General features: G+C 39.7%; 1 protein-coding gene across 1 annotated transcript in view; it reads left to right on the top strand.

Annotated features, from left to right (window-relative positions):
• Positions 1-27,526, top strand: part of LOC114025871 (phospholipid-transporting ATPase FetA-like) — a 112,642-nt gene that overhangs the window by 52,045 nt on the left and 33,071 nt on the right. The window contains exons 11-14 of the mRNA XM_027839390.1: positions 7,660-7,856; positions 20,250-20,458; positions 23,140-23,183; positions 26,249-26,414. Of these exons, the coding sequence (XP_027695191.1) occupies positions 7,660-7,856; positions 20,250-20,458; positions 23,140-23,183; positions 26,249-26,414 (616 nt within the window). The remainder of the gene's footprint in view (positions 1-7,659; positions 7,857-20,249; positions 20,459-23,139; positions 23,184-26,248; positions 26,415-27,526) is intronic.

The following is a 27,526-nucleotide window of genomic DNA, read 5'->3' as shown; positions in this document are numbered from 1 at the left end:
GGTGCTATCCTTTTCATTAGGTTTCAATCTGTTTTTTATGTATCATCAACAAAAGTCTCTGAGTTTTGCCCCAACTCCATCTTTTCCATAGGTAGTGTGGTTTTAAAATTTCATTATTTTTCATAATTCTATATTTTTTAGAAATGCATATTGACACACTAATAGCAGAACTGATTCAGTTATTATTTTCCTAATTTTATAGATGAGGAATCACTGAGAAAGGTTGTAACTTGCCCAGGGTCAAATAACGAAGAATCTGAGGTGGGATTTGAACTCAGATCTCTCTAATTTAGTAATTTGCAGGTCACTGGTTTTAAAAAAAATTCAGCAAAACTGGTCAAAACATTGAAAAAATCTGACACAATATGCAGTATTTCACACCTGTGGACTGCCACCTTTTCAGAAAAGGGGGGCGTAGGCAGCATCTCTCCTGTCAGCACTTGTTTTTTGCTCAGCAGAAGCAAGTGTTCTTGAAATCTTGTGCAACTTTTATCACTTCCTGAGGGGACAAGGAAAGCCACCATTTCTATAGCCCCAAGTGATGAGAGGCATTGACCCAATTCTTTCACACTATTCAGATCCAAGCCTGTTTGGGCCCCAGGGGGCAACCCCCTGCCTGACATCACATCATAGCACATATAATTGACTGCTGTCTGGTTCCACTTTCATGTCACATAGTGTTCTGTCTAAACCACATATTGCATTTCTGTGGCATTTGCCACCTATTGTAATTAACTGAATTTTGGGTTCCCCATTGACACAGGCAGTGTAGACAGTGTTTCTTGATGGGATGAAAGTTAGTGACCCATGGAGATGGTTGAAGAGCTTCAACTCAGAGAAGTAACTGCTGGCTGTATCTATGCTGTGAGTGAGGAGAACCAAAAGATAACCCCTGCACTGCTGTAGGCCTTAATATTTCATTGGGGGCCCTTTGGTTCCCCAGTAAAAACCAGATAGTCTTGGTTGAGATCTCCCATTAAGTTAATGTTGGTTGCTTGTGTGGGCTGCCCCTTTATTTAGGAGAGCATAGGTTACGTTTAGGATTATGTAGGAGAGCATAGCCCCTGACTAGGGGAGGGGCCCTGAGAGCCAGTGTGGGCTACTGAAGTAAGATGTGCCAAGAACCATCCCTAGGGATGTATGGCCACCAAGAAAGTGACCTGATGCCCCATGTATCACTTGACAGGAAGAGTTTATTAAACTCCTACAGTTGGGGGTTGAAAGGCAAATATGGCACAGGGGATACAGTTCTGACCTCAGAGTCAGGAAGGCAGAGGTCATGCCCCACCTTTGATAAATACTGGCTGTGTAACCCTGGTGAATCACTTAATGTATCAGTGCTTTCGGGAAACTGAGATTCTAAGTTGCAGGAGAGCTGCTGATCTGCGTTGCTAGATGGAATTTCCTCCTCAGGGAAACAGACAAAAAACACTGGGGTACAGGGAGAGGGTTGAAGTAGTGGGGTAGAAAGGCATTTGAAGGATTGAGATCTGGAAGCAAACTTGGAGCTCAGTTCCCTAATTTTGCAGATGACGAGATTAATAACCAGTCAACATCAATGGCATACTGTCTTGAGGAATGTGTCCAATTCTGGATGCCACATCTTAAAAGAGACTGACAAACTGGACTACATCTAGAGGAGGACTGCAAGGGTCTGGAACCATTACATATAAGGAACAATTAAAGAGATATTTGACCTGGAAATTAGAAGAGTTAGTAGGACAAGGCGTACATGGTAGCCATGTTCAAATATCTGAAGGGTTGTCATGTGGAAAAGAGATTAGACATTCAAACCTCCACCTGACTACTAAGAATCTCTACTTGGGTGCTGTGCTAATACTTCAAGCTCAGTATTCCAAAATGATCATTCTCACTTTCATACCAGTTCCTTCTCCTATGTCTATTAGTGGCATCACGATTTTCCCTATTCAGGTTAACTATAACTCTTCACCTACCTTGATCCTTCACATGTAGTCAATTGCCAAATTCTGTCAATGTCATTCTTTTGCCACTTCCACACTATGTAAGACCCACATTACTCTTCCCCTGAACTGTTCCAGTAACCTCTTAACTGTTTTCCCCACATCCAGTCTTTTTAATCTATCCTACGCAACACTGTCAGTTTAATTTTCCTGATGTACAGCTCTGACCACATCAGTATTCTGCTCAAAAAGATCTATTGTTCCTCATTTCCCACCAAACAGCTTTCACACTCTTTGGCCTGGCATTCTGGGTCCTCCACAATTTAGCTCCAACTTAGGTTTTCAACCTTATTTCAAACTACTTTTTGTGGATTCTGTGCTACAGTTAAACGGAACCACTTGCTGTTCCCTAAACTTCTATGCCTTCTGCCTCCATATTGTTACTCATGCTGTCCCCCATGCTTGGAATTCCCCAGCAGTCTGTTTATTGAAAGCTTTCTCTTCTTTTAAGACCTGGTTCAGATACCTTTTCTTCTGTGAAATGTTCTTTTGATAATTCAAATTATATTGAACTAGAACACTAAAGCCATGGAATCACAGTGCCACGGCATCCACGGCCCTCCCAAAGCTTGTATGACCAGCCTCTTTCACTAACACTAGCCCAGGACTCACCCTGCTGATGGTTCTTCACTGCTACCACCTCCCCTCTGGACTGGGTTTTCCACCATGCAGGTTAGCTTCTGGGAGAAAGTGGAGTCATCTAACCCAGCCCCTTCGTTTTACAGGTGAGGAAACTAAAGTATTGAGAGGTTAGTAGCTAGTGAGCAGCAGAGCCAAGATCTAAACCCAGATCTTCTGACTTCACCTGCAACATTCATTCCACTGACTCACAGTGTCCTAACCTAGGAAATTACACAACCTTTCTACAGATATCCAAAGGTCAGTTACATGCTATCACAATACACACCCCATGTGCATGCAGTCCTTCCCACAAGCTTCCTTCCCCAAAAGAGCCTAGAAAGTGCTCAGAAAATGTCAGACTCAGACGAATGACCAAATTTCGTTACCACCGTTGCTCTTGCAGCCTTGTATACCTGCTGTGGGGCAGGGACATGAGGACCCAGCTTCTAGTGCCCAGCACTCTTTCAATCAGGGCTCAATGAAGTTAAGGCTGACTAGCTCCACATTTGCCCAGGCTCTCAGCATCTCAGTTCACTGTCTTTCTCTCCCATTTCACACAACAAATGTTCTTCTCCACTCAGTTACTCTACTCACTTTCTAAACTCCCATCGTCACTCACTTGCTCCTTTACTATTTCCATGTTCCCTTTGTCAAAGAGGACCAACTTTCAGACTCCCAAGAACTTCACATTAATGCTAGTTCTTCTTTTACCATACCTACATTACCTTCCAACCTCCAAAAATATCAACAGTAGCTCTAAAGTCTCTAAATAAAACCATGGAATAAGTAGAAGCTGTGGGTTGTGGTATGTCCCAAACCCACACACTGGCAGCCTTGAGACACAGCTGTTCCTACTTGCTCATAACTTGACAACTGACTGCTCTTTATTCAAGGCTGGTATTGGAAGAGAGCTTCATTGTTAGGACACTTTAAGCACTAGGAATAGAGACAGAGTCCCTAGCCTTTGGAGGCTAGTTGGAGAGACAGGATGTGTACCTAAAAACATAAACAGAAATGCCAGATGGCATGTGCCAAGTTTCAAGTGAATACTACAAATGACAGACTAGTCCATTGGATATCTCACTACATATATCCTGGCAAGTTTTCCTCCTAAATGAAATAATTCACTAATAATTCACTATTCATTAATTATTCACTCTGGTTGAGTGCCCCATTTGTCTCTAGTGAAGCAAAAATTCAACTTCATTCAGTGCTCCTTTTTGCCAGGGAAAAATAGGGCAGAACATTCTCATCTTTGATAATTTAAACTTAGTTAATGAAGAAAATGTCTATGGCTGTAGGATGTGGTGGTTGTTGGGTGATCCAAGGTATTGAGTTTGGTGCTTGACCTGGAAGTAAGGGTGCCTAAGTCTGGAGAACATCATGGCCATCGTCACCCTGGCAAGCTCATGTAAAATCCCTAAGGCTCTTCTGGAACTGAATCAACAGAGTACCTTCATGATAGTCCTGGTCCTAAGTGTTAAACTCACTTGCTGAGGTTGGAATTTTGTCATCAGCTGATAAGAGATTTAGAAGCCCCTGTATAAGCATCGTGCCTGTTTGGCTAATTTGTCCTGACTGTAGGTGTCCCAAGGTTTAGCTCTATTGAATTTGATTGAGGTTTAGTAACTACAAATCTTAGATTCTGGAGAACAGCCAAGTTTAGGTTTTTACAGCAGTATATCTATCCATAGTTAGCAATGTCTGGGAGTGTACACTATCCACTTCCAGAGTAAGAATTGATGGAGTCTGAATGCAGATCAAAGCCTACTATTTTTCACTTTTTTTTTTTTGGTTTGAGTTTTCTTCCACAAAATGACTAATATGGAAATATGTGTTACATGATTGCACATGTATAACCTACATCAGATTGTTTACCATCTCAGAGAGGGAGAAGAGAGGGGGAAGGAAGGAGAGAATTTGGAACTTAAAATTTTTAAAAATGTATGTTGAAAATTGTTTTTGCATGTAATTGAGTAAAAAAAAATGCTATTAAAAAAAAAATCAACCTGTCCAAAACTGAATTCATTATCTTTTCCCTAATCCTTTCCCCTCCCTTTGCTTCCAGACTTCCATATTACTGTCAAAGGCACTACCATATTCCCAGTCATTCAGGCTCATAACCTAGTTGTCATTGTCAACTCCTCACTGTCTTTCACCCCCTCATATTTAATCTGTTACCCAGGCCTGTCAATTTTACCTTTGTAACATCTCTCACATATGCCTTGTTATCTCCTCTGACACTGCCACCATCTGGATGCAGGCTCTCATCACTGCATACTTGGACTGCAATAGCCTGGTGGATGGTCTTCTGCCACAAGTCTCTCCCCACTCCCCTTCATCCTCCACTCAGTTGTCAGAGTGTCACTCCCCTACTCAATAAACTCTACTGGGTCTCTGTCACCTCCAAGACCAAATATAAAGTTATCTGTGTTCAAAGCCCTTCATCACCTGCCCACCCTCACCTTTCCAGTCTTCTTATACCTTACTCCACCCCCCACCTCCATTTATTCTGGGATCCAGTGACAATGAGCCTTCTTGCTGCCCTTTGGAACAAGACATTCCACTTTCCTATTCTGCATTTTCACTGTCTGCCCCCCATGCATGGAATGCCCTCCTTCATCTCTTCCCCCTGGCTTCTCTGACTTCCTTCAATTCCTAGCCAAAATCCTACGTTCTGTAGTAAACCTTTTATGATCTCTTCTAATTCTAGTATCTTTCTTTTGCTGATTTTTCCAGTTTATCCTGCAAATAACTTGTTTGTACATAGTTATTTGCATATTCTTTCTAGATTGTGAACTCCTTGAGAGCAAGGATTGTCTTTTGCTTCTTTTTTGTATCCCCAGCACTTAGCACAGTGCCTGGCATTACCAATCTCCTTCCCTTTCTATCCCTCACCTGCCACACACACCCCCATTTCTATTATAATCCATGCATACTTTAACATCCAGGTCAAAAGCCATGTCTTTCATGAAATCTTCTGTGATCGCTCAAGTCAGAATTAATTTCTCTCCCCTTCTAGAGTATCTTACTAATAGCACTCTTAGAGCATTTACTATTTACTTCATTGTGTTGTAGTTAACAGACTGAGGTAGAGCTCTGTCCTGACAGTAAGCAGTTGAAGACCAGGTCTTTTGTATCTCTGTGTTTCCAGAAGAGGGCACCAGAGGTCTCCCTTGAGGTGACGCACCCAGTTGTGGTGTGTCAAGGGACAGCACAAGTACGCATCTAAGGCAAAGGCAAGCAGAGTGACAATTCAGCAAAACCAGGATGGATGAACAGAAGAGCAGGTCTTCTTTGAAGGGTTAGAGGCAATGCAGGCAAATGTATAGAAGCTGGAGGTAAATTATAGTCTGACAGGAATATACCCAGAGCATTTTTTGACTTCTTGTGCAGCAACTACCCACCTACTTTGGTTGTTAAAACAACGATATCTTACTGACCTTTAATAGCTTGTTGGAAACTTGACAGTAGTTATTTATGTATTGTTTATTTTGCCTTAAAACTAGGGGTTGTATGTTATTCACCTTTGCATTCCCTATAGTACTTTATATCCATAAATGTTGAATGGGTGATAGATGACCAAATACATGAGTGAATGTTCAAAAACTGGCTTTGTCATTAATAACTTAACAGCTCTGTGTGATATTTTCAGTGTGATTTGATGTAATGCACCCTCTGCTCCTGAAACTAGATGAGGCAGAAACTTCCCAATATCCACCCTTATATTTTCCCCCCTGTTTTTGGAACCATGTCTTACGGAGATGCAGAAAGCACATGTTTCATGATCTTGAAACTCTTAGTGAGGTTGCAGTTTAACTGAAAACTTAACTCTTCTGTGAAAACCCTCTTTTCTGTGACCAGTTCTTGTGTTGTGATAGATACTAAGTTAAGGTCAAGATAAAAACTGGCTGACAGAGATGCTGAGGATCAATAACATGCTGTAGGGCTCCCAAGTCAGAAACAGGATAAGGATGCATTGAACAATCAGACCACGAGGCTAATTTTGATTTGTGTACAAGGAAAAACTTTCTAATAATTATAGCTGTTCAGTAATGAAATGGGCTGCCTGGTTAAATTCTGAGTTCCTAAGTCAGAGAAAGGGTTGAAGCACAGATTCTGTAGAAGGAATTTCTCCATTAAATAGTAGGTTGGACTAGACCTTCTAATTCCAAGGTTGACTGTGTTTGTAACCAGAAAAAGAAGACAGGTTGAAACATCCTGGACTTAGGCTTAGGATAGAAGCATCCAGAATTAAGATAAGTCAATTAGTCTAGTTTTCGCAGCTAAATTACCACCTATGTGAAGACAAAGTGAACAGCTGTGTCCCCATGATTATCCTCTTCTATCATGCCACTGCCTTCTAATAGTTACCTCTTAGGCCTCTGAGGAACGGCCCTAAGTTTTCTCTTACCTTTTACATTTGTGTTCAGTGTCTCCTTCAGAGAATATACCAGGTTACCAGTACTAAATGACTTGAGTTGCTCCTCAGGACTGATTGCCTCTCATGGTTCTGCTGGCTAGGCCAGGATAGTACTACACCATTCTGTCTGCATAGTGCCACACTTCACAAGTAAAGATGACCCACCAGCAGTAGGATATGCACTGGATATGAGTTGTGTCTCTAGCAGGACAGTGGAAATAAACTTCCTAGAGCCATCTACACTCTCTCCTGGTTCCCCTTATAAATAAAGGTACACATTCATAGGATGGCTGGATAGGATTAGGGGTAGAATGTGAATGGAATGAAGTAAAGCCAACTGGCCCATAAAACTGTATACCTATCAACTGTAGAAGATAGCAAGTTAAATTCTAGGACCTCAAGCAGAACTTAGAAAAGTATCTTTCAATACTAGCACCCCAGAAATGCTCTTATCATGTCCCTGTGGTGAGTGGCTTTTGGTGCCAGTGGTTTCATTGCAATGGCCCTGCATGGTCCTTTATTCTTGATTCTGGCAGTGAAGGGAGAAACCTTCTAAAATGAAGACATTCAGGAGACAGTCTGGGAATGCCAAAGCAAGGGGTTTTGAATATTTTTGTTTTTAATAATTTACAGATTTTCCTGTTCTTAGTTGGCATGTGTTCCATCCTGGCAATTGGGCATGGAATTTGGCAGACCCAGAATGGTTATTACTTCCAGATCTATCTACCTTCAGAAGAGACAGTCAACTCCCCAGGTGTTTCTGCCTTCCTCGTATTCTGGTCATACATCATCATTCTCAACACTGTGGTGCCAATTTCACTCTATGTCAGGTAAGTGCGTCTGCCTACTTCTTGTTTACTCTGGGGGAAGGAAAAAGTTAGACTGTAGTAAAGTAACTACTCTCATTCTTTCTACTTTGGGAAAAAGACTACAGAACTGGCATTTATTGCTCAGTGAATGCCCAAGGGTTCTGCTCTGGTTCTCAGAAACTGATTACCCACAAGAGTTTTATCTACTCAATAGTGAAGGGAAACATACCCCAGTCTTTCCTGAAGAATTATCCAGAAAAATACCTGAAATTTTCAATAGAAGTACACCTCACCCCCCCCCCAGGAGATGATAAGAATGCCCCACCTTCACATCACATTCCTAGCTAAAGGCAAGGAATTTTCAGATTTCTTTCTCATGATGCTTCATGTCTACCTAATAAATGTTTACTGAATATTAATTGACTACCCATTGCTTCTTGTACTAGAAAGAGAAAAAAAAAAAATGTAACAGAGTGAGGACACACATTCAGGAACGTAATCTAGTCTGAGACCTTGGAGGGCAACCTAGGACAGATTTGACTGACCGTCATTCCGCCCCTGTTATTCTGACTTCCACTATAGCCTTCCAGAAATTTCACAGTTCCTCATATCAGTACCAGTTTCTTAAGGTATTAGTATCTTAAAAAGGAACTGACATCCAAGAAGTTGTACTTCCATATATGTTATACTTACCACCCTAATGTAAACCCTGAATTACTACAGTAACCTGCCTGGTTTCCCTGCTTCCAGACTCCACACTGCTCCCCCCTCCCCCCTCCCCCAATCTCTCATACAACCACTGCCAGTATATAGCATAGATCTATGATCATGTCATTCCCCTGATCAAGAGACTCCATTGGTTCCCCATTGATTAGGACAAAATCCTGTCTTGCTATCCAAAGACTTCTTAGTAACTGGCCTAGTTTTCTGACTTCCACACTTCAGCATTTACCTCTCCAATGTGCATAGGCACATTGTATTCTGCATATATCATGCTCAGTCCCACTTCTATACTGTAACTCATGCTGATTCTCTTGCTTAGATTAGCCTTCCTCTCCCTTTAAAACAACTTCCTCTTTGCCAGTCCAAATCCTATTAACATTCTTCAAGGTACAGCTCAGTACCCCTTCTCCAGGAAACTTTGTAAGCAATAGGAGCCCATTAAATGCTTTAGAGCTGTACAGTGACATGATTAGTACTATGCATAAGGAATATTAATGTGGGAGCAGTATGCACAACAGACAAGAGAAGGAAGAGACTGTGGGCCATGAGACAAGTTAAGAGGATAAGTTATCCTCTTATACGTACAGTTATCCCTTCTACATTATAGTTTTGATATATCACAGGTTGGCATAAGAAATTAAATAGGAATTTTTTGGAGTTTGCGGAAGCCACAGGTAACATGCAAAGTCCAGCAGATGACACAGAAAAAGTTTAGAAACTCAGAAATGCATAAAATATATGCATTTCATAAAAGAAAACACCTCATAAAAGAAAAAAAAATTCGACTTCTTCTCTGGTACAAAGGGAGGGCCAAAAAGTTTTAGGCAGATTTTCCAAATTACAGTGCAGTGTGAAAGGGATAACTGCAGTCAGTCAGTCTGTAATGCTTCAGAAAGGCTGAATGGGTGAAACATCTTAGAATTGGAACATTGGAAGGAACATTGGAAATCTCTAGTCTAACTTCCTCCCACATGGGAATCCATTCTATAACATCCCTGTTTATCATTTAGTGACTTCAGCCACCCATAAGGATGGTCATACCTTAGATCTCTTTATCACCTATAATTGTGCCTTCTGTGATCCTGAATTTTAAATTCTCCTTGCTGATCATAATGCCCTATCCTTCTGTCTCTCCCTCGGATTCACTAAGCCTTTTCATGTCTCATTATTCTTCCCTACTCTCCTAGGTCATCAAGCCATCTCTGGTCTCACTCTCCCCCCTTTACAGTTTTAGCTCTATTGTTTACTTATTTAATGATAGAACGTCTTCTCTGATTCTCTTGCTTTCTTGTCCTGCACCTCCATTCCCATCCTGTCACAGCCCTCAACTCTGAGTCACCCACATCATCTAACTTCTCCATTGACTTCTCCCACTGGAAGCAGTCTTACAAGCATGTTTACCACCACAAATTCATGTTTTCTGATATCAGTTGTGCCCTCATAACTTTATGGTAGTCCTTTTATTCCCTGATCTTATCCTATCTCCTTAAGCAGCCAACTACACCTCCTGCCCCTCTTCTCTCACAGAAGATCTTGCCTTTGACTTTTCTGAGAAGAATAGAAGCTGTCTATTGAGAATTCCCAAATCTCCCTTATTCCACAATTCAGAACTCCTCTACGTTGTTATTCAGCCTCTCCTCCTTTACTCCTATTTCTGAGAAAGTAGTTGCCCCTCTACCCCCTTCTCATCTTTAACCTCTCCTTATCTATTGGCTCCTTTCCTGCTGCCTACAAACATGCCCATGTCTCTCTCATCCTTAAATAAATCTTCATTTGGTCTGCTTTCCCCTCAAGATATAATCCTATCTCTTCTCTTTTCATCTATCCATGCTGCTTCTATTTCCTTTTCTATTGAAACCCCTCCTTCAAAGATTACAAATCTCTTAATTATTTAACCCAGTGGTCTTTTCCCAAGCCTCATCCTTCACCTCTCTTCACCTTTCTGATATTATTGATCACACCCTCCTCCTAGATATTATTTCTTTCCTTGGCTCCTAGAGAGAGGCATCGTAGGAAGATGGATAGAGCATTGGACTTGGGGTTAGGAAGATCTGGATTTGAATCTCACTAAAGAAATTTACTGGGGGCTAGTCACAACCTTTCTGAGTCTCAGTTTCCTCAGCTATAAGGTAAAGATAATAATGGCATCTATCTCATAAGGATCTTGTGAGGATCAAATGAGATAATGTATATAAAATATTTTATAAACATCAAAACATAATGTAAATACCAGTGATCACTATTTCATGACACTCTTCTCTTTTGGGCTGCTTCTTATCAGTATCTTTTGTTTATCATCTTCTTTCTTCATCCCCACTTTTTCGTGCTTGTCCAGTCAGGCTTAGTCCTACTAAATTAATTAACTCCCCTGGTTTCAACTGTCATCAGTATGGAAATGACTTCCAAATTGATATATCCAGCCCTAACTTCTCTCCTGAATTTCAGTCTTATGTTGTCATTTACCTGCTGGGCATCTATACCTGGACATTTCATCAACATCTCAAACTCAGAATGTAAGAAACACAACTCATTATCTCAACCTAACCTTCCCCTCCTCCAGACTTCCCCATTTCTGTTGAGAGCACAACCTTTCTCCCAGGGTTAGGAACCTGGGTTCCCAATCTTGCAGTAGCCCTTTAGTCTTCCTTCTCCTTCATTGTCATATCCATTAATTTTTTTATTTTACTTCTAAAACATCTCTTGTATCTGTTCCCTTTTGTTTATTCACAGGATCACCGCTGTGGTTTTTTTGGGGGTGGTTTTTTTTTTTTTTGTCTAGGCAATGGAGTTAAGTGACTTGCCCAGGATCACATGGCTAGTTAAGTGTCAAGTGTCTGAGGCCGGATTTGAACTCAGGTCCTCCTGACTCCAGGGCTGGTGCTCTATCCACTGTGTCACCTAGCTGTCCCAAGATCACCACTATGAATGGAAAATTTATCACTTCTTCTCTGGACTAGTGTAGTCACCTTCAGTCTTCCACATCTCTAATCATCCTCTATAGAACAATCAAAATCATCTTCCTAAGGTACAGATCTGGCAATGCTCAAAAGCCTTATAAAGGTGGTTTTCTCTTGCCTCTAGGATAAAATGAAAATTCTCTGGCCTGTCATTTAAAGGCCTCCGCATTGTAACCTTAGCCTCCTCATCTAGCTTTAGTTCATATTACTCCTTCATATATATGCTACCTGCCAACTAAACTGATCTTGTAGGCATCCCTTATCCCACCCTCTTGCTAAATCCATGCAATTTATTCATACCATCCTCTTCCAATCCCTGATGCTATCGTCTGCCAGTCAGTCTCCAAAGCACTGTACTTCTTTGAAAACTTTAACACCTGGCTTAAAGTCTTTTATTTTTTTTAACCACATCCTCAGCATCCTCAGGGACTTCAGTATTCATATTGAGGACCCTCTAACACCCAGACTACAAAGTTCCTCAAATTGCTCAGTTGTGAAGACCTCCTTTCCTACTCCCCATAAACCAAACCCTGGCATTGTCACACATGCTACTTCACCATTTTAATGGAATTGTACTACCAGTAAGATTCTGGACTTTGAAATCTATTTTCTAATCTCAGAACTCCTAAGTCTGTGCTGAGGACAGAAACCTCTCCTGTCCCAAACAGGAGGGAGAACTAATAGAGAAATTCAGAGCAGATGATGTTTAGGGGCTTAAAGCCAGATGAAGCATATGGCTGGCTGAAAATGGGTTAGAGACAGAAGGCAGTGTCAGAGATGGAAGCAGGGTCAAAACCAAAGGATGACAATTATCTGAGAAGGAGTTGGTGGGAGTTACCTTTAGGACTTCAGCTTGCAAAGAGTACAGAAGCAGTGAACAGATAAGGAGTCCAAGGAGACAGGGAATATAACTGTAATTTATTGCATTCAGGACTGCACAAATGTATGCAAATTTTAAACATGACCATGCATCAGTTGCACCCATGTGTCCAGACTCCTACCTGCTTAGGAACTACTCATGCCGTCATTGCTCCCATTAGCCTCCATGAACGCAATGAATAAGCAGGCTCAGACATACCACTATCTGTGAAATTTACCAGGCAACACACAATAGCAACATGGAGTCCCCCAACCCTACTTGTTCTCCCAGTCCATCTCCCCTAACTTTGCTTCATTACCCAACAATGACTCCATGGTCTGACACTAATCATTCATTTGTCTCCATCCTACAATCCCTTTGTCCTCTGACCCACTAATACTTTAGCCTAGATAGCCCCTATTTGATTCGTCCACCTTGACCTTAGATTCCTGATAATCACTGGAGAAAGTCACAAAACTAAGCTGATTTCATTTTACTCTATAAACTTATACTGCATAACTCCAAGTGGTCCCTCACTACTCCTTGGTGATGTTCTTTATTCTTAATGATTCTGTATATCAGTGGCCATTCCAAAAGATTTCCCCTCTCATTTTTCTGGTGGTTTCCTTATACTCACCCCCAGCCCAGCAACACTTACAGCAGATGATTTAGTTTCCTATTCCTTTTAGAACAGTGGTTTATAACCTGGGGTTTCCAAACTTGGTTTTTAAAAAATATTGTGATAACTAGATTTCAATATAATTCCATTCTCTCTATAATCCTATGTATTTTATTTTATGCATTTAAAAACATTATTTTGAGAAGGGGTCTGGAGGCTTCACCACACTGACCAAAGGGTCCAGGACACAGAAAGGTGAAGAACTCCTGACTTTGAAGATTAAAGCCATCTAGCAGAAATTTCCTCAGCTATCCTTCTTAATCTTCAAAATTTCTCAGCATCGTAACAGATAATTTCCTCCTTTCCTCATGGTGCTAAGGAAAAAGTATTTCTTTTTCTTGCTAACTCTAATCCTTTGCAAAGGCTAAATCTGTATTCTTGTATCCATCCCCACCTGCCTCCTGTAGGACCTTGCTCCAGCAATTATCTTTTCTCGTGCATCTTCATCTCTCCTTGACTGACACCTTCCTGCATATAACATGGTCAAGTCTTCCCCAATCCTAAAAGCCTTCCTTTGACCATTCTCTCCTTTCCAACTACCATTCCGTCTCTTTCCTTTCTTTTACCACCAGATGTCTTATAAAAGTTGTCTATGGGGCAGCTAGGTGGCACAGTGGAAAGAGCACCGGCCCTGAAGTCAGGAGGACCTGAGTTCAAATTCGGCCTCAGACCAAACTCTTGACACTTACTAGCTGTGTGACCCTGGGCAACCTCACTTACCCAATTGCCTAAAAATAAAAAAAAGTTGTCTGTAAGTGGTGCTCCATTTCCTTACCACCTACTTTCTCCTCAACCCCTTATACATGACTTCTGTTCCTTATACATTTCCTTATACATAAACTTCTGTTTAATTGCTCTCTCAAATGTCTCTTTTAAACCCAATTTCCATATTTAATGGCCTTTTTCAGTCCTTGTGTTCCTTGACCTATTTGTAGCAATTGACCCTGTTGACCACTCTTCCTTTGAATACTGTCCCTTCCCTTGTGTAACATCTGGAGCTGTCAAACATTACTCTTAGACAAATAAAGTGGAATCTCAACTCAGGTGTCACAGGCAGCATACCATACTGGACACAGTGCTAGATTTGGTACGAATTAGAAAGGTATGGATTAAAATCTTGCCTCTGACACATATTAGCTGACACAAACTCTCCAGGCCTCAGTTTCCTCATCTATAAAATAAGGTTAATAATACCTGTAGTATCTACCTCATAAAGCTGTTGTGACATTCAAATGAAAATGTATATAAAGTTCTCTGAAAACTTTAAAGTATATTGCAGATGTCAGTAATTATTATTTCTAGTCAAAGTTGCACCTAGTCTTCTACTCTGGGATGGATACTCAACAGCCACAGCATTTGAAGTGTCTCAGGAAGGGAAGGAAAAGGAAATACAAATACACGACTGCTGCTCCTGCTCTGGTTCACACGACCATTACCATTCCCTCATCGCCCCCCCCATGCCCACTCCACTGCTGTCTTCCCTGTAGGCCAGCATACTAATGGGATTCACAGAACTCATGTAAAATGAAATATTCCCTAGGTTACCCACCCAGCTATAGTAGCATCCTTCCCTACACGTTTGTTAGGTCAGCTCTTATTTCCACTGCTAAACCAAGTCTGCTCACAGAACTAGGAGTCTAATATTCATTGGAAATTGTAACTTCCCTTCCTTCTCCTTAAATACCCTCCAGCTAAATAGCACCTACATGTGGCAGAAGGACATCATAATTATTCACAATACAATTCACCTACCTCCTACAGCATTACTGTGTCTCTAGTTACAATGCTAACCCCGTATTATCAAGTCTTGTCACATCTCAAAATGTCTCTTGCATTTGTCCCCTCATTTCTGTTCCCTACAGTTCTTCCTGTCTTCCTTCTCCTTGTTCAGTGCCATCCTTCATACCATGCCAGATTATTCTTCCTCATGAAGAGATTTGATTACATCACTTTTCTCAGAACTCTCAGGGGCTCCCTACTGCCTACCAAATAAAATTAATCGTATTCCTTTGCCTAGCATTCAGGGTCATTCCAAAGCTGTCTCTACCTTACCTTTCCAGCTTTATATCATTCTACTCTAATGTATACCATGTTCCAGACAAACCAGACTAATCTCTATCACCCACACATATCTCTGGCCTTTACTCAGTTATTCCCTGCTCCAGAAATACTTTTCCTCTCCAACATCCTTTAAAATAATCATATGCCACCTCTTCCAGGAAACCTTCGCTAAACCTGCCCCTCTATCAGTAATGTTTTTCCCTCCCTCACACCTAACATAGTAGTTTATTTACACATCTTTTGTATTTTACACATAATGTTTAGTATTCTGGTTATTTGTGTATGTTATATTCCCCTTCAAGATTGTGAATCCTGCAAGGACAAGGATTATATCTTTTCCATGCTTTGTACTTCCCCCAGTGCTCTACATACAATAGGAACTTAGTAAATATTTGTTGAATTCAGCAAGGGCCTGGGAGCTGATAGAGCTGACCAATCATAATAATGTACAATTTGACAATATGGTCTTGAGTAAGAGCAGATGAAGCTAGTAGATGAAGAGCTGTAGGAGGCAGGTGAACTGTGTTGTGAATTGCTTTGTAGAGGGGAGGCAGTTAGAAAATAGACTGACAGTTTTTGCTTCTCTCTTTTGGTAACCTCATCAGTTCCAATGCATTTAACTAACATTTCTATGAAGAATTTCAGATCTGTGTATCAAACCCCTGTGTCTCCCTTGAGCTTCAGTTGCACATTACCATTTGCCTACTGGACATTTCTAAATGTCCTGGAGACATTTCAGCCTCATCATGTCCAAAATCAAACTCATTGCCTTTTCCCCCAAACCCTCCCCTGTTCCAAATTTTTCTGTTTCCATCAGTGATACAATCATCCTTCTGGTCTCCCTGGTTCGTATCCTCATCATTATCCTCAACAGCTAACACTCCCTCATCCTAGATATCAAACCAGTTGCTAAATCCTGTTGTTTTGCCTCCAGAACATCTCTTGTATCTGATCCTTTCTCTTTCCTCATACATATACCACTTTATTTCAGACTTTCATCTCCTCTCACCTACAGAATTATTGCAACTGCCTCCTAATTGGTCTCCCTGACTCAAGTCCTTCACCACTTTAGTCCATCCTACACATGCTGCCAGAGTAACTTTCTTTAAGTGGCTGTGTGACACACCCCCACACACTCAGTCAACTGCTGTGCCTTCCTATTGCCTCTCCAATAAGAAAGTGAACTCCTCTGTTTAGCTTTAATACCTTTCACAACCTTGTCTCAACTTACATTTCTACCTTCACTAGATGTTACTCCATCTCCCTTACTCTGCCATCCAGCCAAATTAGCCTCTCTGTTTCTCATCATCGCACAGATAACACAACTTAGTGTCACACAAGACGCACAGGAGTTTGGACCAGGAGCTTTTCCAGCAGGTTCACTCTTGATCCAGGCAGACAGAAAGACAGAAATGGAGACATAATGAAGTGATAAATAATTAGCTTACATTATTCTATTCTACTCTATCTCAATGGGGTTACTGATAATGGGAGCACCAACTCCTCCAGCACCCATAATTACTCTTTTCACAAGGGCAGGCGAGAATATACAAAGTAGGAGCTCCAGTTCCTACAGGATCCCCTAAATCTTGATGGGGGCCAGTTAAGATAAGCACACACATTCACAAATTCCCCCAAGGGACGCACAGCATTCCAGTTAGTACATCTCCCCTAAGCCTCAATGGGGGCCAGTTGAGGCAGACACACGTGCATTTCCCTATGCATTCCCCAAATCCCTCTAAGTCTCAATGGGGGCTGGTTGAGGCAAACACAGATTCCTCCATGCATGCCCCAAATCCCCCTAAGCCTCAGTGGGGGCTGGTGGAGGCAAATACAGATTCCACACTTACTGACCAGTGCTCTCTTTTTTATTTTTTATATATAATTTAAATAAATTAATTAATTTAAATATAATTATATATATATTTATAGAGAAGCACACAAAGAAGGCAATTTGCCAGCAATAGCCTCACAAGTTTACATTATCTCATTGTTATATCTCACTGCACAGTCACAGTGGATATTTACAACTTAAGCACAAGTGTTTATATTATTTATCATTATATACCACTGTGTAAGCGTGGGGAGATTGTTTATAAGCCATGAGCCTGGGAACTAGAGATGGTTATGGCCATGGATCCTGGGAACTATTATCTAAAAAAGAATAACAAAATCCACCTTACTCAAATGGAACACTCCATCTTTCATCTTTGTGTCTTTGCATTGGCTGTCCTGTAGAACTGGAATGCTCTTCCCTCTTACCTCTACCTTGAAGAGTCTCTCTATTCTTTAAGACTCAATTCAAGTACCATCTTCTGTGTGAAGCCTTTCCTCATCCCCCTAACTACTAGTGTCCTCTTCCGAAACTACCATATATTTCACAAATTTGCATATTTATGCTTATTCACTTTATATTTATGCTATACATATTTACATGTGTACTTGTCCTCCCTATTAGAATGTAAGCTCCTTGCCAGTATGGATTGTTTCATTCTTTGTGCTTTTCTCTGCAGTGCCTACCACTGTGCCTGGCATGTAGCTGATATTTAATAAATGCTTGTTGATTAACATTCAGTTTTGCAGAATGGGTAATCTTGGGATATAATCAATTTCCCTTTTTAGTATTTCATACTCTAGCCTCTTTGATATATTGTTCTCATGTGAATAGTCTTACACAATTCAAATTAGTGCTTGTTGATATATAAATTGATTTCTTGGGTTGCTTGCAAGAATCTCTCAACTTTGAAATTCTAGAATTTAAGGGCTACTTTCTGGATGAACTAAATTTAGGGTTCCTCTTTTGCAGTATCCTCTGTAGTTTATCAGTTTGTACTCCACTCACTCCAAAATACTTCTGAGCAAATTTCTTCTGTGGTTTCCTGAGATATGTCATTTTAACTCTTTATTAGTAATTTTCTGAATGTCCAGTAATCCTCATATTGCCTCATTCTGATCTGTCCTCTGGGCTTTGTTGTTTGTTTTGTAGGGATTCTCATGGTGTAGTGTAAAAAAAAAAAGTTCTGGATTTGGAGTTAAGAAAACTAGATTCAAATCCTGACTCTTCCACTTAATTGCCTTACATAGTAACCTTAAGCAAATATTTAATCTCTTGGGGCCTCAGTTCCCTCACCTGTAAAATAAGTTGGATTAAGTGGTTGAAATATGGTTGGATAATGTCTAATTTACCTTTCAGTTTTAAAAGTATGATCTTTCCTTCTTGCTACTTTTATACATTTTGTTCCATTTATTTCTTGCATCTTCAAATTTTTTTTTCCTCTTTTAACTATTCTTACTCTTCAGAGCATCTACTCCTTCATTGATATTTTCTACCATTTGTAGATAACCTTGTCGGTTATCGTGTTCTTTTTAAATTCTTCCTTGAGCATATTCTAAACCATTCTGGGGATTCTTGCAGTGTGTGTGTCCATTCTCTCTTCTAGAGGTATAGTTGTCATAGTAGCCATGTTCTGTCCTTCTAGAGATGTTTTTCTTAATTTAACTCTGTAGTATTTATTCATTGCAGTGGAATCCCATTTTTGTTTACTCATTTTTTTCCATTTTGCTGTTGGATTTCCTATGAGATTTTGTCCTGTGAGGATTTTTTCTTTCTTCATCTTTTCATTGTTGTTATTATTTTATTTTAAGATAGCATATGTCAATAGGATGAAGGGAAATATAGTTAGTTTTTCACAACATGACTACTATGGAAGTGTTTTGCATGACTTCACATGTATAACCTTTATCAAGTTGCTTGCCTTCTCAGTGAGGGTGAATGGGGAAGGAAGAAGGGAGAAGATTTGGAACCCAAAGTTTTAAAAACAAGTGTTAAAAATTGCTTTCACATGCAGCTGGGAAATAAGATGTACTGGCAATGAGGTATAGATATCAATCCTGCCCTATAGGAAAATAGAAGGGGAAGGGGATAAGAGAAGGGGGAGGGTGATAGAAGGGAAGGCAGATTAGGGGAAGGGGTATTCAGAATGCACACTGTCTTGGAGTGGGGGGAGGGGCGAGATGGGGAGAAAATTTGGAACTCAAAATCTTGTGGAAGTGAATGTTGAAAACTAAAAATAAATAATTTTTTTTTAAAAAGATGCATCTGTCTTAGGAGCAACTAGGTGGTGCAGGGGATAGAGCTCCGGCCTTGGAGTCAGGAGGACCTGAGTTCAAATCCAGCCTCAGACACTTAACATTTACTAACTAACCCTGGGCAAGTCACTTAACCCCAATTGCCTTACCACAAAAAAAAAGAAAGAAAGAAAGAAAGAAAGAAAAAAGCTGCATATGTCTTTGTTTTGAGGTGGTACAGGAAATCTAGGCCTAGTCACAACAACTTTCTCTGCCAGCTTGCTAAAATTCCCCTCATTCTCTGTTCTTTACTCAATTTCAACATTCTGCTTTTTGCTGATTCCAATGATGTTTAGTTCTCCTATACTGTTTTCCCTTTCCTCCATTAAACATTAAATTCAAGGGAAAAAATACTGTGGCATAGAGATGACTGAGTTCTCAAAGGGTTCTGCCACTGAAGTGAAGTTCTGTAAGGTCCTTCCAAACTGGAAATATTTCATGTATAAGCCTAATGATAGATTTTGTTGTCTGAGGATCAGCCTAGCTAGATTCAGAGTCTTATCCCCAAATTGGCTTTGTGGTGATAAATTTTTCAGCCACAACAATTCTCGAAGACCATCTAAGTCATAGATACTTTGCAATCTAGATCAGTGGAGGAGGCACACACACCAATGAAATCGCAGATTCTTGAAGTATTAAAGTAAGTTTGTTCATAATGTTTTCCCAATTACTCAGTGTTTATTTATTTATCCATTCAAGCTTCTCACTTAGCATTCCTTGGAGGTCTAGGTATTGCAAACTGTTGGAATTTTTCCTTTGTTTCTCTTATAATGCAGAATATTTAGTTATATAGGTTTTTCTCATTTTTCTCATTGTTTCTCAGATTAATTTTATTTTTCATGTTGTTTCTAGAGGTTTTGTTAGATTTGGGCATTTTTCTAAATTTTTGTTGAGCAGGTTTAGAAGATTTCCTTCCCTTACGTTTACTCTGCTATGTTCTACAGAGCCCTAGAGCAGGACTTTCCATCCCACACTAACCAGAGTTCCCTTTTTTCCTTTCTCCTCAGTGTAGAGATTATACGATTGGCCAACAGCTTCTACATCAACTGGGATCGAAAAATGTTTTACATCCCAAATGACACACCAGCACAGGCCCGTACCACAACTCTGAATGAGGAACTCGGCCAGATCCAGTATGTGTTCTCTGACAAGACGGGGACACTGACTCAGAATATCATGATTTTCAACAAGTGCTCCATTAACGGGCAGTCATATGGTATACACATCTTACTTTCTATCAGAATCCTTTTGTTACCAATTTATAATCTGGTATGGTAAAATCTGGCATTGATGTTAATACTCTTCATAAATCATCCAACCCTAAAATCAGTAAGCTTAAGTGTTTGCATGTGCTCCAAACCAACTCTAGCTCCACCTTTAACCCTTTCAATGTGGCAAAGAAAACACTACAGCCACCCTTCTCTGAATTCCTCCATGGACTAAGTGCTGGGAAAAGCCAATAAAAGGATATTCCCTTTTATTGGAAGGGAACGTAGAAAGATGATCAGTGACTCTAAGATTCATTGCCTGATTTCATGAACTGGGGCTTTTGTGGATTATTCCATATTCCCAAAGCTAAAGTGTATTTCTGTGTGTGTTATATGGCCCCTGCCTATGAATGTCTATGAACAATGACCCTTTTAGTAGGAAGAGGAAGACATAGTTTAAAAATGACAAAAGAATAGCCACAAATCAGAGCATTCCAATATTTTCTTATATTCCTACCAATTCAGATCTTGTACTGATTGCCTGTGGTGGACCATTTTTGGCCAAGATATTTTCATATTTTGAGAGAGGTAAGTACTTTAGTTAGTGTCACAGACAGAATCAAAGGTTGAATAATACTTGCATTACCTAACTCTCAAGGTTTTTATGAAGATCAAGAAAATAATGTATATAAAATGCTTTGCAAACTTTAAGGCACTGTATAAATGAATTTTATTGTTGTTAAGACTGATGAAGATCCAGGGGGCATTATTGTAATGAACATATGAACCATCTCCCATACCAAGAATATCTAGACCATCACCTAATTAATCAAGTCCAATACAAGCCTGAAAAGCTGTACCACAGGTTGGGCACAAATAGTCCCATTAAACATTTGGGATGGAGATGTGCACATCTCACATTTTCTTTGTGCTACCACAATTTTGTTTTGCTCTGATAATATGTAATAATTATATATGACATTCATATAGCACTTTAAGGTTTGCAAAATGCTATAAAAATATTATTATCATTATTATTATTATTAAATTATCAGGTCTTTATAACTCTTTGAGTTAGGTACTAATGGTATTATCATCTCCTTTTTTACACATGAGGAAACTGAGGCTCAGAAGTGAGCCTTATCAGAGATGACTCATCCATGGTCACAAATGTCAAAAATGGGATTTGAACTCAAGCTCTTCTGATTCCAAGTCCATGCTCTTCCACTGTACTAGATGGTCTCTCAAGAAAATAGTAATAACTGGCATTTTTACATTTTGAAGTTTGTAAAGTGCTGGATAGCACAGGGCTGCTAGGTGGAACAGTGGAGAGTGCCACGCGTGGAGTCAGGAAGACTCATATTCCTAAATTCAAATCTGGCCTCAGACATTTACTAGCTGTATGACCCTGGGCAAGTCACTTAACCCTATTGGCCTCAGTTTTTTTCATCTGTAAAATGAGCTGGAGAAGGAAATGGCAAAGCACTCCAGTATCTGCCAAGAAAACCCCACATAGAGTCTTGTAGAGTTGGACATGACTGAAAAACAACTGAACAAAAGTGCTTTACGTATATTGTATAAGCCTTAACACAGCCCTGTGAGATGGGTAACTACAATCATTATCCCTATTTTACAGTGCCCATAGTTATGCAGCTTATTAAAAAATGACAAAAGAATATGTAGCAGAGGCCAGATTTGAACCCAATTCTTCATTACTTCAAGTCCAACAGTCTATACTAAATTGTTCATGTACTAGCTATATGCTTCCTCTGGATACTGGTAGCCCCTTTGAAGACCTAAATCACTGATGAATCCTATAGATCATAGGGGCCAAAATTAAATAGGCTAAGCTTCTTTGGGCTGCAGATAGGTTAGACTAGAGACAGACTGATGATGGTTGGTTGCCACAGGTCACACAACAAGAGAGTGTGCAGTGACAATCCTATATATTTTGTGGACCACCCAAAATGCTTTGGCAGGCCGTATATTGTGCAAGCCTGCTATAGACTAACCTATCCAGAGTCATATCTTTCTGGCATTTTCACCCATTGTGCAGTTACTAGCTTAAACTTGCTAAGTGAGGAAAGTGTAAGATGATAAAATTAAGACAAACTTTGGAGGCCATCTACTCCAGTGCATACCTACATTCTCTCTAAACTGTACCTGACCAGCCTCAGACACTTGACACTTACTAGCTGTATGACCCTGAGCAAGTCATTTAACCCTGACTGCCTCACCAAAAAAACAAAAAAAAATAAAATTAAGTTAAATTAAAAAATAAACTGTACCTGAGAATTGATATCATGTATGCACTGCAAAGTTACCAAGAAACTTCCTTCTGGTGCCACTTATTTCCCACAGTTGTCCATTCACTTTCACTTAAGAGAGCAGAACTGGTGCCCTAACTCTCCTCCCATTAATGACCAGGATTTGGGAAGGGAGGAAAAGCAGAAAATTCACTGGTGAGCTTGTAAGGAAGGTTCAAGTGTGAATCAAGGACTTGAAGATCTAGGAATGAGAAAATCATGCGGAGGGACCTTCAAGTTCTTTTTCAGACTTGTTTACCCTCTTCCAGACAGTTTGCAATACATTATTACTTGATTTTTTAATTAGATTCTTGGACTGGGTTGCAAAATGTCTGACATATAATTCTGTGTCAGAATGACATCCAAGATCCATTTCCCAACAGGTGATATCTACAATATGACTGGACAAAAGATGGAAATCACAGAGGTAAGAGATGACATCATGGTTCCTTGAGAAATTCACATGCAAATTTGAAGGCCTGTGCCAGTGTACTACAAAATAACCCCTTGACACAGGCCTAGTCCCTGAAATGGGTACATACCCAACTACATGACATGGGCACACATATATTACTTTGGCTTCCATAATGCAGGCCTACACCCCTGACACTGGATCCCATGACAATGGGATTAGATCTCACTAACCCCAGCCGCCAAAGTCCTTGTGACATGGTCATGCACGTCCCACTTTGGAGAAGGTTAGTCATTACATCTGCCAAGTCTCACTGGCTGCTTCAGTTTACTCCTTATAGGTAGGTTTCATGGAAGAATGAGATTGTCCCTCTGGCTGGATAGCAATCCTAGAGACCTTAGGTGATTAGGCAACAGCATTTGTTTCAGCTTCCTTCTCTCCCAGTATCACCCAATTGATTAAAAAGTTATCAGGAAGGAAGTATAGAATAACAAAAGAGGAAAGCAAACAAAAAGATAGATGTTTGACTTCAAGTTAACAAATACTGTGCCCAATGTATAAACAGGAAAAAAGAAAAAGTACCTTCTTATAGGTACTTTACAGATATTATAATCTAGGGAGAGAAGAATCATGCACATCAAATGGTTAAATAACAATAAAAGGTAATGTATTATTATTATTATTATTATCTATAAGTAGCATAAACAATTTTAGAGGCTAGAAACAGAGACTACTCTGTGGATCAGAGGAATTAAGAAAGGCTTTATGGAAGGAGGAGGTAAAATATGAGCTGTGTCCTAAAAGATGAATAGGATTTGAACAAGTAGGGAAGGGAAGGCATTTCAAATGGGAAAAAAAAAAAGCATGAGAAAAGTCAAAGATGGAAATGTGTATGGAACAAAAAGATAACGCAGCCTATTTAGTAAGAGAAGGTGTTGAAATTATTGGGAAGAAAGAACAAGTTAACAAATATTAATGCAACACCTGCTATATATTCAAAGATAGAGCCCCTTATCCTCAGGCTGTAATGGGAAAGACTGAACCTACACAAACAGGACAGTTATTTAGTACTATAAATACAGAGTAAAATGGGGTTTCAGAGAATGAGATAACTTTTTGTTGGGGAAAAATCAGAAAAGATATCATTGAGAAGGTAGCATTTTTAAACTAGTTTTTGAAGGATGAATAAGCTTATAACAGTTAGAGAGGAAGGGAAAAACATACTAGATGTATCAAACTTGTTGACCACAGTCTGCCCCTAAATTTCCTGTGTAGCCAAAACTAGATTAAAATGTAATTGGTAAATATTTAATAAAGTAAATAAAAATACAATACAACAGAGATAATGTTAATTTGTGGTTTTCTGTACCAGTATGCTGCCCGAAGGAAAACCCTTCTATTTTAGTTTGATCCTACTGTTCTAAATGATCAGAGGAAAAGCATGAACTAAAATGAAGACATAAAAATATTAGGTCTACTCAGGGAAGACTAATAAGCACAAGTTAACTGAAGTGTATAAGACTAGGAAGGCAGATTGAAGTAATGTTTTTGGACAACTTTGTTTTCCAGGTTTAAGGAATTTCCCCTTTAGTTGACTGGCAATGGAAGCCATTGAAGATTTTTGAACAGGGAGATAATATGGTCAAAGCATTGTTTAAGAAAGATTAATCTGATGACAGTTAACAGGGTGGATAATGGAGGTGGGGGGTGGAAAGGATACTGGAAGCAAGATCATTTACGAGGCCATTGAAATAGTACAACTGTGAAATCATAAGAACTTGCCTGAATTTAGTTAGTAGTAGTAGTGGAAAAGAAAGGACAGGTACCTGAGACCTTATAAAAGATGAATCAACAGGACTTGATGGCCAAAAAGACTCAAGGAGTGAGGCGAAGACAAAAGTCAGTCATAACTCTAGATGTTTAAGCCTGATGGTGTCATTGTAAGAAACAGGGAAGTGAAGAGGAGCTGATTTGTGGGGAAAAGATGATTAATTTTTATTAGGTGATGGTGAGTTTGAGGTGATGATAGGGCATCCAGTGGAGCTGTCCAGCAGGGGGATGCATCTGCAGAGCTAGAAGAGAGATCAAGGCAAGATTTACTGAGGTAATAGCTGAAGCTTAGGGGATGAATGAACTCTCAGGAAGAATATGTAAAGACAGAGAAAAAAAGAGAAGGCCAAAGACAGGACTGAAATGAAAACTTATATTTCATGGGTGAGAGGAGTAAGAGGGACCAGAGAAAGTAATCAGAAAGGGGGGAGGAGAACAAACTTAGTGGAGCAGCTTAATGAAAGAGAATTTATAAGAAGGGGAGTGTTCAACAATGACAAATGCTTCAAAGAATACAAAGAATGAAGACTAAGAAAGCCTTGGAATTTCTTGATCAGATGATACTGGTTACTTGAGGGTGGTTTTTACAGTGTGCGGGAAGGGTTGAAGAATGAGTGGATCAAAAAGAAGTAGATGTAGTGATTACCCTTTCAAAAAAAACTGATAGGAGAATGAAAGGACAGCAGTTATTGGAATGGCAGTTAAAGAAAAGTGTGTGTTTGTTTTGTAGAAGGAAAATCTGAACACATTTATTTGTAGAAGGGAAGAACCAAGTAGAGAAGGAAAGATTGAAAAATGCAAAAGAGAGACAGAAGATGGTTATTAGAATGAATTCTGGTGAAGGCAAGAGAGGATGTAACGAAAAGGAGAAAGACCTAGCAGATGCCTGAAGCAACAGGATGATAGAGCTGGTTCCTGGAAATGAGCTTTAAGAATTAGAGGGTGGGGGCAGCTAGGTGGTACAATGGATAGAGCTCTGGCCTTGGAGTCAGGAGGACCTGAGTTCACATCCAGCCCCAGACACTTGACACTTACTAGCTGTGTGACCCTGGGTAAGTCACTTAACCCCGATTGCCTCACCAAAAAGCAAAAGCAAAAAAAAAAAAAAGAATTAGAACGTGCTCAGAAGGCCCCTAGGTAGGAAATGTCTCCGCAGAGCTAGAAATTAGAGTGTCTAGGTCAACTAAAAAATCCAGGCATTTCCCTAAGAGACCTTGACTGGAATAATTGTTCTTGTCCTTGTGTTCTAGGAAACAGAGAAGGTTGACTTCTCCTACAACAAACTGGCTGACCCTAAGTTTTCATTTTATGACGAGACTTTAGTAGAAGCCGTAAAAAAAGGAGATACTATGGTCCACCTTTTTTTTCTCTCCCTCTCACTCTGTCACACAGTGATGTCAGAAGAGAAGGTGGAAGGTAAGAAAAGAGCTGGGACCTGAGGTCATATGATGTCCAGTTACAAAGTCCATGCTTTGGGCCAGGCTTTGAGTCCTTGAGATCAATTCCTCCAATTGGAGATCCCACCAGTTAAAGAGCCTGTCTATTGTGGGGACACCAAAAGATGGTTCAAGATTGCTTTCCCTAATAGTACTTCACAATTTAAGTATGTCCCTAAACATATTAATTTCTTATAGCAGCTCATTATGTCTCCATCATATTTTAACAATCTTTTATCTAATCTTTATCTGAAGTTTTGTGCAAGGTATCACTGTAAAGCAATGAGACTGAATCTTCCATAACACAACAGAATTTATACATGCAAATGACTGTTGTCCTTCAAAATGTCACATTTAGAGATTACCTGCTTATGTGGTTCTTTATAAACCTTAGAGTGACAAATAAATTTGAGTTACTATTAACAGTAATAATTATACTCACTTAAGTACTACATTTAAAGAATCTATGATTTCTTTAGCATAGGTCCTGTGCTTCCTGGTAGCAACTCTTCTCCATGCCTAAGTCAACAGTTTCATGAATTTTTGTGGCTGAAAAAAAATAATCAGCTTGTAACGAACCTTTTGGTAATGAAACTCTTTAAAAACCTAGGTTGTCTTCCAATGATAGATAGATAAGCAGAAAGAAAGAAGGAAAGAAAGAAGGAAGGAAGAAAGGAAGGGAAGGAAGAGTCAGTCGCTGAGATCATAATAATAATAGCTTACATTGCTGTAGTGCTTTAAGGTTTAAAATTATTTCCTCACTACAAGCTTGTGAAGTAGATAGTACAAGTGTTGTTACATTTATTCTACCGGTAAGCAAACTAAAACTCAGAAAGGTTGGACTTGACTCCTTACAACTCCAAGTGCTGTTCTCAATATTGGAAACTTTTCGATCAAGAAGGGCCTGAGAGCTGATGTTCTACCAGCGTAGCCTTCAGGAGCACAGTGTTACCTCAGTAATATGATCAAGCATTGGAGTAGGGTTTTCATGGAAAAATAATAACAATAATAATAATATGTTCTGTTTATGTAACACCTGATTTTCAAAATGCTTTCCCATTCATTTCATTTTGAGATTCTTATATTAGCCCA

This window comes from Vombatus ursinus, unplaced genomic scaffold (assembly GCF_900497805.2).
Source record: "Vombatus ursinus unplaced genomic scaffold, bare-nosed wombat genome assembly UNPS02014832.1, whole genome shotgun sequence".
Lineage (NCBI taxonomy): Eukaryota > Metazoa > Chordata > Mammalia > Diprotodontia > Vombatidae > Vombatus > Vombatus ursinus.
This window is presented reverse-complemented; position numbering and strand designations above follow the sequence as displayed.